The 18785-nt window shown below is 33.1% G+C and overlaps 2 protein-coding genes across 13 annotated transcripts in view; one reads left to right on the top strand and one right to left on the bottom strand.

Annotated features, from left to right (window-relative positions):
* Positions 1-9961, top strand: part of LOC141448888 (alpha-tocopherol transfer protein-like) — a 19486-nt gene extending 9525 nt beyond the window's left edge. For 3 of the 4 annotated variants that reach the window (XM_074117714.1, XM_074117710.1, XM_074117711.1), the window contains exons 6-8: positions 160-268; positions 9504-9632; positions 9755-9961. In XM_074117714.1, the coding sequence (XP_073973815.1) occupies positions 160-268; positions 9504-9632; positions 9755-9819 (303 nt within the window). In that variant the 3' untranslated portion in view covers positions 9820-9961. The remainder of the gene's footprint in view (positions 1-159; positions 269-9503; positions 9633-9754) is intronic. The other variant, XM_074117712.1, reaches the window with a different exon arrangement.
* The window catches only part of LOC141448891 (uncharacterized), a 23239-nt gene extending 4454 nt beyond the window's left edge, over positions 1-18785 (bottom strand). For 2 of the 9 annotated variants that reach the window (XM_074117726.1, XM_074117724.1), the window contains exons 1-4: positions 18545-18701; positions 18332-18471; positions 16113-16178; positions 14169-14305 (exon numbers count right to left, since the gene is read on the bottom strand). In XM_074117726.1, coding sequence (XP_073973827.1) covers positions 14169-14305; positions 16113-16178; positions 18332-18460 — 332 coding nt within the window. In that variant the 5' untranslated portion in view covers positions 18461-18471; positions 18545-18701. The other 7 variants (XM_074117722.1, XM_074117728.1, XM_074117727.1 and 4 more) reach the window with 7 other exon arrangements.

Here is an 18785-nt window from a genome sequence, read left to right as displayed (position 1 = left end):
TAACTCATTTAAGGGCTCCAACTGCACCCACCGGCGACAACTTCGTGCACAATATCCAATATCGGAGGTCCACCAATTCCTTTCTTTTTGCATGTATTCTGTTATTATTATTATTATTATTATTTTGTATTGTTTTACAATTCATTTGAATTGTTCTAGCTTCATGTATTTTCTTCCGGACATGAAGAGTTTCTCAAGTTCATAGATAGAAGTATACTTCCCGAGGAGCTCGGAGGCGAAGATCCGGCTAAACTCCATGATCTTACAAGTACAGATATTTCTTGGTTTCAATTTTTTAAAATATACGATTTCTTTTTATTTATTCTTGAATAATGGACTTGGACAATTTTATATTAACTCTAACATGTCGTACCACTTATACTAAAAATTCTGCTACATATGCAGATAATACTGCCATCCTATCAAAGTAAACTTACCACACGACTGCAAATACCCACCCAAATCTTAATGCCATCCAACAATGGATAGTCCGCCAAAAATAAATGAATAAAATCAAAAGTCCAAAATCTATTTGGTAAATATAGATGTAAGAGTTTGACCCTAGCTTTTATAGTGATCACATGTGTTTTTGCTGCTCTGTCTTTGAACTGATTTTTTGAGTGGTTAGAGAAGGTTTTCTCAAATATAAAACTTACCTGCTTATCCCAAATTTTTCGGACTTCATTTTGTGTTTTTTTATTTCTTCAATACGCTTTTAGCTTATTCAACAGTTTAGGAAAATTTTATTTTAACAGAGCTAATATTTGTTTGATTTAAATCAACTTACATCAAGTATGAGTAGTGGGGATGTGTGTTCAACAGAACGTCACGTGGAGGCTCCGCCCACCGAAAAGGTCTACAATATTGAAAACAAATTTGTGAGTGTGCTATTTGATAAGCTTGATTTTTTATCAAATGAAGTTACTTCTACTAGAGACCAAATTAATGCATACAAAAATGAAATTAGCAGTTTTAAGAAAGAAATTTTAAAGCTTGTTTCCGAGATGGAGGGATCGATTAGGGCCTTAACTGAGAGAAATAAAGAATTAAAACAGGAGAACAACAAATTAAAAGAGACAATTGACTGCGTTTATATTGAACTTCAAGAAAGTATTCAATATTGCAAATATAAGGCTGTTAAAATTTTAAACATCCCATATATGGAAAATGAGAATCTAACTCTCAAATTACAAAGAGTTGGTGAAGCTGTTGGGTTTGATAATATTTGTGAAAAAGCGTCTAGTTTTTTCAGACTGAAGCCCAAACCTAAAAGTAACAAATACCCCCCTCCAATTCTATTAAAATTTATTAATGATGCTGATAAAGAAGTTTTTCTAAAAAAGAAAAAATATTCAAAAAATAAATTAACTTCGGAATTATTTGGTGACCCTGGCAAATTGCCTATCTTTGTCAATGAATCAATGTCGCCTTTTAACTCCTCGTTGTTTCGCGAGGCGAAGAGTTTGCAGCAACGTCAAATACTTAAATATGTCTGGTTCAGTAACAACTGCATTAAAGTTCGACAAAATGAAAGTTCTGCTGTAATTCAAATTAAATGTGAAAAGGATCTGTCGCAATTTGTACCAACATCTGATGTTATCAACACACCTGAAATTTTGGCAACTCCCGGAAATAGCAATTCTACAACTCAATTGTCAATGATTAAAGCTCCAGGTAAAATCTCCAGGACCAGGAAGAATCCCAACAAGAGGACGAAAGCTTCAGATTCTTTTTTAGGACAAAAGCGTTAAAAACATCCCCCTGCAACCTAGTGGCGAATGAATTCAGAGTGATTTTTTGGAATATTAGAGGTTTGACTACTTTATATAATCTTGATTCAGATGAAATTAAGTTTTTGCTGTCAGCAGACGTGATTTGCCTGTTAGAAACCTGGTGTTGTTTAGAAAACGTTAAATTGCCAAATTTCTTTTATGATTATTTGATATTCAATAACACCGCTAGTAAATATCACAAAAAAGGTAGAGGTTCAGGAGGTATTATTGTGTTGGTCCGTTCAAATTATAATAATATTACTAAAATTTTTCATAAACACGAACATTGGTTTTCTTTGCTTATAAGCTCTGATAATGAGTCGTTTCTTGTTTGCGCCAATTATTGGCGACCTAATTTAAATGATGAGTTAATTATAAACAGTTTTAAAGATCATTTAAATGACATAATTATGGAATTTGGTCATATCAATATAATAGTAGGCGGCGATTTTAACGCTAGACCGGGCCTTTTAAATGATTTGGAAGAAGATATTTTGCTAGGATCTATTTTTAATAATTGTAGATGCTCATTAGATCAAAAGTCAGATCGTAGAGGTGTTTTGTTAATTGATATGATGGAGGAAAATGGATTTATTTTGTGCAATGGCAGAAGTCCGTCCGATATTCCGGGGCAGTTTACGTATTTAAGTGAGAGAGGTTGTAGTTGTATAGATTTATTATTTATCAATTGTAATGCTCTTTCTATTTGTAGGGACTTTGAAATTGTTAATACGACTGGTAACTCTGATCATAGTTTGTGTTTATTAACTTTGCTAGGTATTAACAAAACTGAAAAGAAGGTTCTTTCTAATGAAAATAATTTAACTTCTTATTCCATTGATCGAAAAAACGTAAACAAATGGCTCGATTTTATACAGAATATTGACGTTTCAACCAACATTTACATAAACAGTGATGATGTTGATCTATTATCTTCTAACATAACTAACACTCTTTATCTTTCACTAAATGAAGCGGGCATAATCAGGAAAATTCATAAAACAGGCAATCCGACTGTTGGTAATAATCCATGGTTTTCAACTGTTTGTAAAAAATCAAAGGCTAATTTAAACCGTCTTTATAAACTATTTAAGAAAAATCATTCACAGCAATCTCTGTCAAATTATTTGTGTGCTAAGAAGAGCCATCAGACCCTTGTAAAACATTCCAAACAACTATATGAGGCAGAATTAAAAAATACATTTTCTAATGTTACCAATTCAGCTGAATTTTGGAGGGCAGTAAATAGGTATCGCGGTAATAAAAAACCTGTAAATTGCATCTCAGATAGTGAGTGGCATTCGTTTTTCCTTAATATCTACCCAAATAATATTGATTATAATTTTACCTTTTTTGGACACTTTCAGCCGGAATTAGATCAAGATATTAGTTTAGAAGAACTGCAACTAAGCATATTAACAAAAACTTACAGTTTAAAATGTTAAGTATAAGGGTTGATTAAACGCCAAAAGGTACACAAATCAGCGAGTACCCAACATTTCATTAATACTTCATTAATAGTTAAGTAATTCTACTGCATTAATTTTCATTAATAAGTTATTTTTTAGAATTTATTAGATGTCACAGACCCTTATGCTGGCCATTTTCGTCTACAAAATATATGTTCAAGTAGCACTGTAGATTGACTGTAATATCTAGTTATTTATAATAATCAAACTACTAATTACAGATTAAAAAGAAAAACGTTATAAAAAATAAAAAAAAAATTATGAGGCTAAAAAATTCAAAACCTTGTTTAAAAAAATTCTTACATCAACTTACATCAATGATTTTGTTTATTTTATTTATTTATTTTTATTTTTAAATAAAAATCGTCGGTTTAAGTTCATTCTTCGATTAAAGTAATTGTTATTTTATGTAGTAGTCAAACGTTTATAATAATAGGTAATAATTATCTGGCTTTATCGCAAATAATATAGTTTTCTTCAATTACATTCTCAATCTAGGTATTTATCCCACAATGTTGTATATATGTAATATAAAGTAAATAAGATATGCATATTTTTAGGGCAGCTAATTATTCCAGTATTTTACTATAAGTAAAATTAGGGGGACTAAATTAAATTACAATTGAGAAATGAATAATTGTTGTTGAATAATCTACTTGTTATTAACTGTGTGTTATTTGTGCTCACGAATACTTCGGTAAGACGAATTCAAGACAGTAGCCTACTCTAACTTTGTCTTTTTCTACTTTAACATGCATGTACATATTTATGTGATTTATCATAATTATAACAAAAAAATATTATAAATGAAGTGGCCAGCATAAGGGTCTGTGACATCTAATAAATTCTAAAAAATAACTTATTAATGAAAATTAATGCAGTAGAATTACTTAACTATTAATGAAGTATTAATGAAATGTTGGGTACTCGCTGATTTGTGTACCTTTTGGCGTTTAATCAACCCTTATACTTAACATTTTAAACTGTAAGTTTTTGTTAAGGAGATTTTTGTACCTTTTGGATAGATTTTCCTTTTTGTCTATTTTACAAAGTTACATATCTGCTTTACAGATTTTTTTAAAATTTGGAATAAGCAATTCTATCATTATAACCTGATAAGGTGTTAACTACCACTGGAGAGATCTTTTTAAAGAATGATTGTAGTTGCGGCTCCCAAACCATCCTCAATAACAATTTTTTTGAGAAAGCGTTTTGAATAACATAGGAAGGTATTTGTACGTAAATAGCAAAATTAAACTGCGATTTCAGTACTTCCTTTTAAGAGGAGTAAGAAAAATAAACTAGGATTGCAGTACTTCTCCCTAAAAGGCAAAGAGGCAAAGATTTTTTAATCGAACAATTCATTGATTTAAATCGGTTCACTCATTGATAATTTAAACGATTGCAGTACTTCCTCTTAGTAGGAGCAAGAGAATCAGCAACGTAGAGGAGCTATAACCACTTATTCGAGCTGAATTTTATCAAAATCGGACTAAGTGTTATAAAAAATATTGGTAATAATAGTTTTAGAAAGGGCCTTATTTGGGTGGCGCAAATTCCCCTCCTTATGAGGCACGGTGCCGAGACTTTTAAAGTGCAAATCTGTATAAAATTTCGATTCGAATGACACTTCATTCATAAAAATCGGTTCACGTGTCGATAATTTGAAACGATTGCTATACTTCCCCTTAACAAGTGTAAGAGCTGATCGCCGCATTAATGTTACGTAGGGGAGTTCTAACCCTATCATCCTACCAAATTTTATCAAAATCGGGCCAAGATTTACAGAGTAATTAGTAATAATAATTTTGGAGGGGGCCTTACATAAAGGGGCTAACTCCTCTCCCATTCGATGTACAGCGTCGGGACCCCCAAAAGGCACATCTACATAAAATTCCGAATCGAATGACACCTCATTCATGAAAATCGGTTCACGCGTTTAGGCGCTACGTTGTTTACAAAAAAGGTAACAACAAGAACAACAACAACAACAACAACAAGAAGAACAAGAACAAGAACATTTTTTGAAAAAGCCGTTTTTGCTCATTTTCGGCAACTTTTTTCTCGAAACCTATTAGATCTGGGTGGTTGCAAAAAAAATACAGTTATAAAGGAGGGTTTGGAGTAAGATTTAAAGAAAATTTGGGAATTTTATCTTTTATAGAAAAAGAGAAAAAAATTGTCAAAGTTGGGTGTTTTTCAACGTTACGCTTTTTCGTGCAGTTTTTGAAGGTCAACCCTTATACAACTGTCCTACCGGACAGTTTTAATATAAGAGCGGAAGTAGTAAGGCTCCTGGCGTTGACCTTATACCAAATGAGGCCTTTAAAATGTTGACCCCGTCCTGGGAACACCTTTTATTACAACTTTTCAATCTGATATTCAAACAGGAGAAGATCCCCCAATCTTGGTTCGCTGTGAAAATGAAAATGATTCATAAAAAAAGTGATCCTAAGGATCCACTCAACTATCGAGGAATCGCTCTTATTAACAATATTGTAAAGCTCTTTACGCAGATTTTATATGACCGCTTAATAACATGGTGTGATAAATTCTCTTTAATTCCGGAAGAACAAAATGGCTTTAGAGCAGGCAGGGGCTGCATTGATGCCACTTTCACTCTTTCTAGTGTAATAAATCTTAATCTTAAATTCAACAAAAGACGGATTTACATAATTTTCGTCGACCTTAAACGAGCTTTCGATTCTGTTCCTCATGGATTGTTGCTGACTAAATTATATAAAATGGGAATTAGCTCAAAGATTATTCGCATTATTAAAGCCTTATATGAGCACTCGTATATAACCTTATCGGGTAATTATGATTCTGATGAAAATGTTAATATCACTCAAGGGGTGTTACAAGGGGAGAAGCTAAGCCCTCTGTTTTTCAATCTTTATATTTCTGACATCGTGGAATATTTCAGGGATAATGGAGCAAGGGGAATAAGAATTAATAGCTCTAATGAGCTCCTAATGTTGCTATATGCTGACGATCTAGCGATCGCCGCATACTCCCCGAGAGATGTACAATTTAAACTTAATTTGCTTAAATCTTATTGCGATGTTAATTTATTAGAAATCAACACGAGTAAAACTGTTATCATGCCTTTCTTTAAGGGTCGGCCACCGAAAAATACTCCAAATTTCTTCTGCAACAATAAACATATTGAAACAGTCCACACCTTTACTTATTTAGGAACCACATTCTCCACTTCCGGTAAATTCTTACAAGCTGCTCAATTTTTTAAAACTAAGAGTATGTTGGCTGTCTCTTCGGTTCTTTCTATTTTAGCCAAAATGAAATGTGACTCTTGGGAAGTTAAAAATTATTTATTTAACTCTCTAGTATCCAGTGTTCTCCTACATTCATCTGAACTGTGGGGATTCAAATATGCCGACATTGCCGAGAGAACACCTCTAAAATTTTTCAAAACTTTGTTAAAATTATCCAGGAATACTCCAGATGCATTTGTCAGGTTGGAGGTTGGCCATACTCATTTAATTTCAAAAATTTTTAAACGTACGGTCTTTTTATGGCAGAAAATCTTAGCCATGCCCGAAAATAGATTGCCTCGTATCTGTTATGCCGCGTTGCTTGACAGCATTGATAGCCCTAGCATCCCTTTTAACTGGACCGCTGATTTGCGAAAGCAATTTCAGATTATTGGTTCCGATGATGTCTGGGAAAAACAGTACATACCCGAGGGTAAACTGACAGATATCTTGGCAAGATTCAACAATAATCTAATTAGTAAGGATGTCGAATCTCTGTTAAACGCCAAATTTAACACGTTCCTTAGGAATATTAGCAGTTTTGGTTTAGGTGAACAATACATTCACTTTAAATGTCACATCGATATGATCAGAGTTGCCAGTCAACTAAGATTAATGTCTGAGAAGAAGCCTCAACTGTATATCCTCGGTAGGGTTTATAAATTTAATACTGGTTCCTCCTGCCCGTTATGTGGAAAGGATCAAGATGATCTAATTCATTTCTTGATTATCTGCCCGATTTTGGATGTCCTAAGAGCCAAGTATCTACAGGCGCAACAACTTAACTTTTCTCCCAGTATTCAGCCTAAAATTGTGTTGGAAAACCTTTTATCTTTTGACTCAGTAAACAAAGTTAAATATATGTATTTTTTTATAATGAACTCACTAAAAATTAGAAATTTGTTCTCATTAATTTAATAAGTTTTTTTGTTTTTGTTTTGTTTTTTTATATATATGTACATATGTACTTATATTATTATTTTTTTTTTTTTTTTTTTTTTTGTAAACTGAATTTATTTTTGTTTTTGTTTTCTTTCTCTTTTCATGTATCTTTTATATTTTATCCATGTAAAGGCACGGGTCAACCCCTTGCTACAATTTATTGTATTATAAGCAAGTAACAATAAAAAAAAAAAAAAAAAAAAAAAAAATATAGATGTAAAATGCCTAGTAAAGCTAGGATCACTTTTCTCTGAAAGTTTTCGCACTACCAGAGGCCTTTCGCAAGGCTGCTGCATATCTCCGACATTTTCATTTATCAGACGAGGCTCTAAAAAAAAAAAAAAGGAAAGTAAGTGCAATAGAATGGGTATGAAAGTGAAGAAAAATTTATGCATAAGCAGCCAACTATTTGCGGATGATCAGGTAGTGATTGCGGGAGATGTGGATGTTGCCGCCTATATGTTAAGGTAATTAGCCGAAGTATATGAGCGCTGGGGTATTAGTTTAAATATTACAAAGACCGAGCATCTGTCCCAAAGAATAGAATTGAAAGAAAAATAAGTGAAAAAGGCCCACAATTTTAAGGACCTGGGATCTGTTGTTGAGATCGGTGGTAGTTCTAGATCTGAGGTGGCTAGAAGAATTAGAGAAGGGAAAAGAGCTACAGGGATGCTCAATCCAGTGCCACGGTATATTTTCCGAAGCACAATGTACCTAATTTATAAAGGTATATTTGAAAGTATTGTGCTATACGGAGCAGAAACCTGGGCTCCAAATAATAAAGAAAGAAATAGATTGCTATCCACCGAAATGGACTACTGGAGGAGGTCAGCAGGTAGATCCAGAAGGGAAAAATTAGAAATGCGGACTGTAGATCAGACTTGTTAGATTTATTAGATCAGAAAATATCCTTTATCTAAAGAGGTTACCCCCACACTAGACTTAAAAGAACAGAACTAAACAGATGCTATCGACTACTTAAAAGACTCTTAGACTATTGATCAAGACTCTCTCTGGACAACAGACTGATTTATACTTCTATTTTGAAACCCATCTGGGCGTGTGGAAAGAGCTGTGGGGTTCAACCAAACGCTCCAATCTCCAAAGGATTCAATCGCTGCAATCTAAAATACTACGAACTATCGTAAACGCTCCATTTTATGTCTCCAACCTGACTATACACACTGACCTTAACATTGTTTTTGTCACCCAAGTTGCTCAAACACGATTCAGAAAACTCCACTTCAGCCTGCAATCTCATATAAATCCTCTAGCTCAAAATCTTTCTTCTAGAACTCTTCCTAACAACCCCACAAGACGCCTTAAAAGACAGTGGCCTCGTGATCTGCTCTCAAGTGAAGAGAGTGACTAACCATATAATGTTTTGGAGTGTTACCACTGGGTAACTTCTCCACTCGTTACCTTATCATTTATTACTCTATTGTATCATTGTCACTTATAGCGCTAACGCACTGATTGTAGCACAATAAACTAAAAAAAAAAATCTATAGAGGTTGAGGAGCTAAAATGGTTCGGGCAATTATTAAGGGTGGGTGAAGGCAGAATCCTAAAGGCAGTGTATGAGATTAGTGTATCAGTGTTGAGGGATGAAGAAGACGGGGAAGACCTAGGACCAAATGGAAAGACTCCGTAATGGTAGGATACGGTCTGACTTCCACACACTTGGGCAGATAACTATTTCGCAGTTACCCGCATTAGATTAGAAGCACCAATCTAAAATCATTTATATGGATTTTTAATTTAATGTGCGTCAATCTCTCTCGCTACGGAACTCGTTTTCAAGATGATTAATTCTGCGTTCCCTAATAAGAATACTTCCAGAATAATTGGTATATCTAGTCAACAGATTTCCTTTAAAACTTCCTGAGAACACATTATGTGGAAAATCTGCTCGATCGCAAAACTTTCCTAACTTCCAGAGCTAGAAAAACTAAAAACATATTACCAACAAACTAATATACTAATGAATTTTTTGGATGCCTGAATAAACATGTGTTTAACAACATTGTTAATCTGTTCTATAGAAGCATGGGCGGAAAAAGCAGTGAATGAACGAGATTGGTTTCTTAATGAACTGTCAGAACGAAATGACGAATCTAAAAGAATCAACCAAGATTACAGCATGAGCTCCGATTTAATGTTTGGTGTGCATGGTACTTTAAAACAACTTGTGATAGATTGACTGATCTATGGATGATTTATTATTGAAGTATTCAAGTGAATATTGTACTTAAAGAAAATAATTTATTGATTTTCATCTCTTATTCATTTTTAGGAGAGTTTACATCACTTCGATTACTGCACAACTTGTACTGTTATTATTTATATATTGTTATATAAATATGCATCTTCTTGCACTAATCCTTAAAGTAACTGCAAATTTAATATGAATAATGTACTTTAACTGATGGAAATATTAAATGAACTTAATACTTTACTGTATTTCTTCAAAATTAAACATTTTTGGAGGGGTAAAATTGGATTGTTTTTGTTTTCTTTATTGATGTACAACTTTATTTAAAAAAAAATTCACAGATTCAGCTCCAAGGTATTTCAATAGTCCACATATATTTATGCTAATCAACTTCTATTCACGATTAAACAACTTTTTCTAGAAGTTATTAATATACTATTCTAGAAGTTATTAATATACTATTCTAGAAGTTATTAATATACTATTCTAGAAGTTATTAATATACTAAGGGATTAATTGTTAAGACAGTAGTGCACACTGGTAAAAAACGAAAACTTATTAATTTGCTAAAAGTTCAATATTATCGAAATAATCCCGTACTTTCAATGTCTTAGATTTCTCCGTCTATGTATATACCAAAGAAAAGTTTTAAAAATCACAGAATTTAGTGTAAAGTCCAAGTTTCGATGAAACTTGTAAGAAAAAAAATTCGTGTGAGTGTGACACTAGATTAAAAATCAGCCCCATCCTCCCTCTTGCCTCTTATACTAGATGATTGTCCTGGTTATGATCACAATTAAATTTTAACGTTTACGGACAAATATGTATAACGCTTTTAATAGTGGACATAATTTTCATTTCACACCTGGCCTCCCAAAAAATATACTAATCTTTGAACCTTATATTATCTTAGGCTTTCCTGTTTAGATTGGGGGACATAATAAGTTATAAGTGTTCTAAAGGGGTCCATTAACCTGGCGGCACTTTGGTTGAATTTTGAGACAAAACTTTTGCACCGAGCTCGAAACACATTGCACTCTTATGCACCACCAAGAAAAAATCTAAATTCGCAAAGGAAAAGCCACAATAAGCAATTAGTTTTTTCCCGCCAAAAAAAAAAATTGGCCGGATTTGATTGCAACTTACTTCATTATGTTAAGTACACATTGCACCACTTTAAAAAATTCTGTAACTTAACTAATTACGGAGATATGGCCATTCAAAAGATCAAAGGAATTTGCCGCAAACACTGGATTTCGACCCGGGACTTAGTATACAACTAGAGGAGAGCTAGCGCCAGCTAGAACCACAAAAAAAATCTAATAAAATATGCACACATACAGAAATACAATGAATCAAAGTGCTAAAAAAAGCATTAACTTGGCGGCACTTTGGTGGAATTTTGGGGAAAAAATTATTGCACCCTGCTCAGAACACTTTGCACTCCTATGCACCACCAATAAAAAAGCTAGCACCACCAAGGAAAAGCCTCAATTTTCCATTTAAAGTTACGCGCGAAATTTAAATTCAAAAAAAATGAGTTCAATTTGCTTCAAAAATGGTGCGCTTTTTTCCAAAATAGCAAGTACTAGTATTAGAACAACTAGCCCCACACAGGAAATGCCCAAAATTAGCATATCTCCAAAGTAATTTACAAATTACTTAACAGATTTTCCCGCCAACTTACCTTTAACCGGAAGTGCCTTAAATTGAATTGAAACTCATCCCATTTTGTTCAGGTTAGCTAGCACCAATATGCGCCACAAAAAGAAATTTTGAATTTACACTAAAAGCTGAGATATTGATAATAAAAGATGCACTGACAGACGCGACCATTAACTTGGCGGCACTTTGGTGGAATTTTGGGGAACAAATTATTGCACCCTGCTCGGAACACTGCACTCCTATGCACCACCAATGAAAAAGCTAGCACCACCAAGGAAAAGCCTCAATTTAGGCGCGAAATTTAAATTCAAATAATATTGGGTCCAATTTGCGGGCAAATTGGTGCGTTTTTTTCCAAAATACCTAGCACTAGTCTTAGAAAATCTAGCACCACACAGGAAATGCCCAAAATAAGCATATTTCCAAAGTAATTTACAAATTTCTTAGCAGATTTTCCCGCCAACTTACCTTTAATTGGCATTGCGCCTAGTCCAGAATAACTAGCACCAACTAGTACACTAGAATTAAAATAGGTAGCAGTGGAATTGGCAAACATCCACAAATTAGCTTCTTCCACCACTAACTATAATTTTCAAATATAATTCATTTATGGAAGTTTTCTGTACGTTCGGTTTTTAAGCATGCTTTTACATGTGAAAAATAATTCTGTTTTTTTGCGCATCAACAGCTGAGGTTATTAGCGCCCGGAGCTTTTTCCAGTGCACTGCCGGCCTCCGGACAGTGTTCTCTAGTTACAGACAACACTGTCCATCACCGGACAGTGAGCTGTAAGAAGCTCCTAGGAAGAGAAAATCTAAGGGTCAGCTGCTGGATCTGATGTGAAAAATAATTATATATTTTACGGCCCCTCATCCTATTTCAACCTGGCTTGGGACCGGCTTTGGCGAACTTAGTCCGTCAGTTCGTTTGAGTCTGTCTTGGAAAAGAAATAAAAGAAGAATTTACTTAATAAAGAAAATTATTCTATTTAAACAAAATGTTTACAGTGAAGATTATTACAAAATATTGTAATATTTTAAATTAATTACAATTATTGGTGCACAGCACCTTATAACTGTCATAATTATTTCTCATAAAATTTATAAATACTGCTTACAAGGTGTAAAAAAACAGTACTGAATTAACAGAGGCCGTTGTACAAATATATTGCTTATTTTTTTGTAAATCGTCATAAAGCTCCCACTTGTTGTTGTGTCTGAGACAATGAGCCACAAAGTGCCCTACACTTTTATGGCTCATGTTCCCATGATAACCCACCAATCCTCTTAAAATGTATGCATCCGTTCCCACATTTAAAAATTTCGGAACGCTCGCAAGGGTGGTTCTTACAGAACATGTTTTATTCACTATATTTAATGGCTCAATCAGTAGGTAATTACCAAGTAAATTGATTTTACTTGATTTACCCACTGATTGGCAATTAATGCATCTACTACGAATATTCTTTTCTTCTATTCGTTCTGTAAGAGCCTGCGGTAGATGTTCAACTTGGCCGCATTCGACCTCAATTAGATGGAACATTTCATTCTTGGTGGTGTTACAAGTGGAGCATCTTTCCACAGTTTAGAAAACTTTGATTTTATGTTTAGAATCTCCACGATGGTCTCCAAATGCACCGATACACGAACTTCGACGTCCAAAAGGGCCACTGATGTAAGTACTTTTCAGCTTATAACAATTTTTATTTTCTCTGTTATGTCAAGAAAAGCAGAGATACATTTCGACAGCAAATAAATTTATAAGTATACAAAAATGGTAGGCTTAGGAAAATAAAGGTCCTGAAAAGATGGAGACCAGCCCATACTTTTCTTGTAGTACAATAGAAAACTGACCAGCTAGCCAAGTTCCTTAATAGTATAGACAGGGCGTTAATTTAACCCATCTGTAAAGCAAAATGCGCACATACGCCGTTATTTTTTGTTTAATTAATCTTAAAAAGAATAGTCAATATCAATGATAACTATTCTTTCCTGAAAAATACAAATACATTAAATGTAAACAAAAAAACAGAGAACTGCAATAGTCAAAAAGTATTTCTAAAGTAGTTTCTTTACAAATTAAAAATAGAATGAGAGAGAGAAACATTTTAATGCAAATATTTGCAAAACAAAGGGTGCTGCCCAAATAGATCGGGTTGCTAGACACACAGCGTACCAATCAGTCAATCAAGACTGATTATAAAATAAGGGGAAAAAAAACTTTTGTAGCAAGCATAGAAAAGGTGTTGATTTAATAAAATCAACGTGATCCACAATATTTCTTCGAATAAGCAACTACATTTTTAATTTTACATATATTCAGCTTAATAAAAACAAATAAATTATACAATTATTTCATTTGCACTTAAAGTAAACCGTAAGACGAGAAAGCCAAGAAAGATGAAGAATAAAAAATGTGATGAAATGGTGTACACAAAGATATTGTTGTTGACTGATTCTACGAAGTGTTTTTTAGTAACAGTGCAGTAAATTACAACTAAAGAACTAGAATGAGCTAGTAGAAATAAAAATATTAAATTGTTTAACGATTGGCAATCAATAAATAATTCCAAGGAACTAACTACAATTTAAGATTAAGATTAATTAAACAAAAAATAACGGCGTAGGTGCGCATTTTGCTTTACAGATGGGTTAAATAGAAAAGATAAATTACATTTATGTCAGTTCTAATAGCAATTCAAATGAAAAAAAAAAAAATTAACAGACTGAAAGGCCTTAACAACAATACTATCGCATTGTAAGAATGATTGCAATAAAATTTTACAGGATGAAGTATTTAAAATGTCTTACATAAAATTATCTATACTTACTCCACACAACTGATGCCATTCACATTTGAGAAATCAATAGAAACTTTTCCCCATTGTCCTGTACCCGCAGAGCAATACAACTGTATGTTACCAGATCTTACACTGAAGTCTACCCAAAACTTTTTATACCTTTCACTCTAAAAGAAATACAGAAAAGAAATAAATAAAATGAAGGTTAATTAATATAAAAATACAATTCTGGATAAGTAAGCAAGGTTCAGGTTAAAAAGTTTTTATTTATTTAACTATCGAGAAAATAATTAATAGATGAAGAATTTCGGTTATATGCCGAAATAGATACTTCAAATGCATACAAAACTGCATAGTAACTATGTACAGGAGTAAGATCGACGTTTCCTTTATTTAGGAGACGGTGAGATCTCTAAAAGAAGAAAGCCTACAACAGCAAATTCCAAACATATTTTTAGAATTTCAAAAAATAACCAAAGGGTCGTTGAATTGACAAAATATATAAAGGCCTGAAGAAATTGAAATCGAAAATTGGTTAGCTTTGAACTACATAATTGGAGGACTAAAGCGATGAAGTCGTCCAATATTGGATATTAATGATGGTTTTTGGCTTTCGACCGTTGTTGATTGATGGTTTTGGGGAATATCCTTAACAATTATGATGGATATAGCTCAGCTTTAAACTAAACAAACTATTTTACAATGTAAGTTATTTCAAATATTTAATTTATGTTTTAGAAAATTTCAAAAAAATATAATTTCTGTATATTTTTTATGGTTTTCAATTTAAATCTAAATTAATGTAATATCCTTTTTGTACAGACCCTGAAGAAGGTAATAAATTTATCGAAACGTTGGTATAAAGTAACAAAATTTGTTTTCTGTATTTATGGCCGCACCTTGATATTCCCCAAAACCATTGGATATTAATGAAATTATTGTAGAAATATCTGGGTTATTTAAAAACATTTTCTGCGAAACATTATCATACAGGCCAGTCAAAGGTATATTTAAATAATTCTGTCATTAAATGAGAAGAGTAGATTAAATAATTAAATTTAGAATAGGAAGTAATATTGAATAAGTTAAGGCATATTTTTAATAAGTTAGGGTCGGAAATACAAGTGTTTTCGGTTTTTAAGCTTTAAAGTTCAAACAGCTTGTGAGAAATACCAAGTTAGTAGTGTATAAAACTATTTAAAGGTAAAAAAATTAATAGTTGTTTTAAACATTTAGGAAAGAAAGAACCTCAGAAAAGTTTTTGGCCAATTAGATGAAGGTAACTAATGGTACATGAGGTCAAAATAAGAACTGAAGTAGCTTTATGGGGAGCAGAACATACCTACTGAGATCCCGCATACGTTGGCGAAGATGACGTTGAAGAGCAAACGAGGGTATTGAGTATGAGAAGATGGAGACAGGTGGCCCAGGACAAGGTTCTTCAAGAACTGAAGTGCGTAAAAGAAGACATATTTTTTAACATGAGTACTCAAGATTTTTGTAAATTATCGCAAAAAATTAAGAAAAAAACTCTTTTAACAAATTGCAAAAGGATTATAAGAAAGTGGTCTCAAAGGAAGACAAAAATGTAGTTGCCAAATAAAAATCAATAACCAGAAACAACAAAATAAACAAAGCAAAATTACTTCACTTTCTTAATCACATTCCATGTTTTCTTAATTGGGCTTTATCGCTGTCAGTTAGATAGAAAAGATAGATAGATAGATCTTTGTTGCTCAGAGGATGTTAAGAACTAGATACTTCTAGCAAAGTAGATAAATAAAAGTTTTAATTACCTACATGCTAGATACATACATAGTCAATAGTTTAGGTTAGTTAAGTTACCTACATAAATAATTAGATATTTTTAAAAAATTAATAATTAATTGTGAACACTTTGACGTTTTTTCTAAAACGATTTGTCAATTAGAACTGCAAGGATTCATGCGCTGACTTCTTTTCTTAAAAACTTACCAAAATATAAACTTTTACATTGCTAGTGACTATCTCATTGACCACCATGAGGAACTCTCGGCTTGACTGAAGAAAAAAAATAATATGATTACAATTATTAGGTTCATTGCTGGCAATAAATTGATAGAAAAAACAAAATTAATATCTTTATTAAAATGATTAACTAAAATTTTATATCTTTTATTTGATTTATAATAATGTACATTAAAAATTTCAGTTATTTTTTAACTCCATTTCTAAACTGAAATAGTTTCTTTAAATATTATTCCTAAATATCAGTTTGGTTTTTTGGAGTTGCCATTCGATGGTTGACACTTGAGTAGTCGATGTAATTGCTATTTCCTTTGAACTAAAGCAGTATTTACCGGGGGTCTTACGGACTACAGCTCTACGGAACAGCTAAAAAATTTTGTGAGAACAATATTTAAAATTCCCTTTAACATCTCCAATCACACAATGCACTATGACCTAAATATTCCACTCGTTTATGAAAATAGCCCAATCTCGATACATAAAATTCCACTGAAATCTACACAATCATTGTAAGCGCGTAGGGCTTACACCCAGATGCAGAGAGGAAAGCGAGTGTAAACGCAGTTTTAAAAATCGATACGTGACCGAGGTTGACACCGCGACAAAGTAACACAGAATAAGACAGATGAACTACTTAAAAGAAATATAGAAGAGAGAAGGGTAAGAATGCACTTACCTTTGAGGTAATGGAGATTAAGGTACTCAGTATCAGCTAGATGATGAAGATGATGTTGTTGAGGGGATGGCAAAAGAAGAGAACGGAAGAAAGGTGTGTGTTTGTTTGAATGTGTATTGAGTGTGTGTGCGTGTGTTTCCAGCACAGAGATGCGTAGTGGGAAGGAAGAGCCAAATAGGCGGAAACAGACCAGAAGTGATCCGTAGAAGGTTTCTAGGAAGCGAAGATGGCTAGCGGTACAAGGTAAGGCGAAGCAGATATTGAGTCCTGAAGTGCGAGAAGCGGCCAATGATGATGCGTTGAAGCGGAAGTGCAGTAACAGTACTTGAAGCGAGCAGCTGGAGCTTGCAGGCAGAACAGTGCTGTTGAGCGGTATAATATGCCGGACGGCGGAAGCGCACTGGATGCGTTGTAAAGCAGGTACAGAGGCACATACGAACTTACTCGAGCAGTGTCAAAGGCGTACTGAACTACAGCAGACGGAAAAACCCCACGGTGAAGAGAGGATAGAGAAAGAGAAGGTTGAAACCATGGGAACTGAGAAATAAACAAAACTACAAAATAGCAGAAAATAAGATATTGGCGGCGACAACAAAGGAAAAGATTAACGAAAAACTAATGCGTACCACGAGAATTGGAATAAGGAGAGAGAGAGAGAGAAATAGAAAAAGGCGAGACAGAGAACTGTCAAACGGTACCGGCGAGAAAGAATGGTACGCGGCTTAACAATCATAACCCCCTGATCCATAACATGTCTACTACAACAATTCCTTCAAATCCACAGCACAGACTAAAGCGGCAGTGGCCAAGCAATCATCTCTACACATAACGCCGATTTCCTAGGATAGTTGATTAACTTCATGCGTCAAAACTAGCGCAGTACCATCACTAGAATGGATGCGCATACACATGTATTTTGTATGTCTTATCTCTTTTGCTTAGTTATATCGTTTATAGTTGAAAAATAAAACAAACAAAAATAAATATCAATTATTCATCACATTCAAAATATTTTTAGTTTACTTGATATATTAAGAATAATATATCATTTGAGAATGACTTATGGTTCAAAACGTTGCTATTGTAAATAAAAAATTAATACATTAATCATGAGACTATAATGTTTAGGCTTCATGTGATCGTACCATTCATATAATTCATATATACATTTCAATTCCAAAATAAAGTTATTGCTGTTCTGCATCCTTACTGCGGGTACTATAACTGTTTTCCGTTCTCTTATTTTTCAAGTGATGCTTGTAGCACACAAAACTGATTTAAATACGTTTAATAGGGGCCTTCTCAGACATTATGAATCAAGTTACAAAGAGATCTATGCTCTAGATAATTATTTTTGGCAATAAGTACATTATAACAAGTCTACAAAAAAATATGTTGGAAATTTCTCTCCAGATTTACATTGCAAATAGTTTTTTGAGCACCTTTGTGAAAATTGTGTATGTTGGATACTGATCCGTCTTTTGTTTGATATATAGTAAACTTCAAATACCTCATTTTCAGTAGTAATTAAGCTGGACAAATTCAAAATGAGATTGGCATCAATCCTAGGTATAGTCCTACTTCTTTTCCTTTTATCTGACTCAGGAATAGATTTTATTGTTGGACAGTTACATGCCATTTTTGCTTAAGCTGCAATTAATCGTTCAGAGTTAGTAATACAATACTTTTTAAATAAGGAAACAATTAAACACTTTCAATATACCTTGGCTTATTTCTAATACTTAACATTAACATTAAAAAAATGATTAATGTAACGATTTTTAAAGTAAAAATAAATCAACAACAAAAATAATGCAGTGCTACTTTCTATAGCTACACAGTCTACTTCTCAAAGTCCTTTATAAGCATAATTCCTGTAGATACAAAAATATTATTTACATTTGTATAAAGAGCAAAGAGCAAAGTTAAAATTCAACTTTATTGAATAACTCTACCCCTCAAAT

Source organism: Rhodnius prolixus, unplaced genomic scaffold (assembly GCF_049639745.1).
Source record: "Rhodnius prolixus isolate KJV_2025 unplaced genomic scaffold, Rpr scaffold_2, whole genome shotgun sequence".
NCBI classification, from domain to species: Eukaryota; Metazoa; Arthropoda; class Insecta; order Hemiptera; family Reduviidae; genus Rhodnius; species Rhodnius prolixus.
This window is presented reverse-complemented; position numbering and strand designations above follow the sequence as displayed.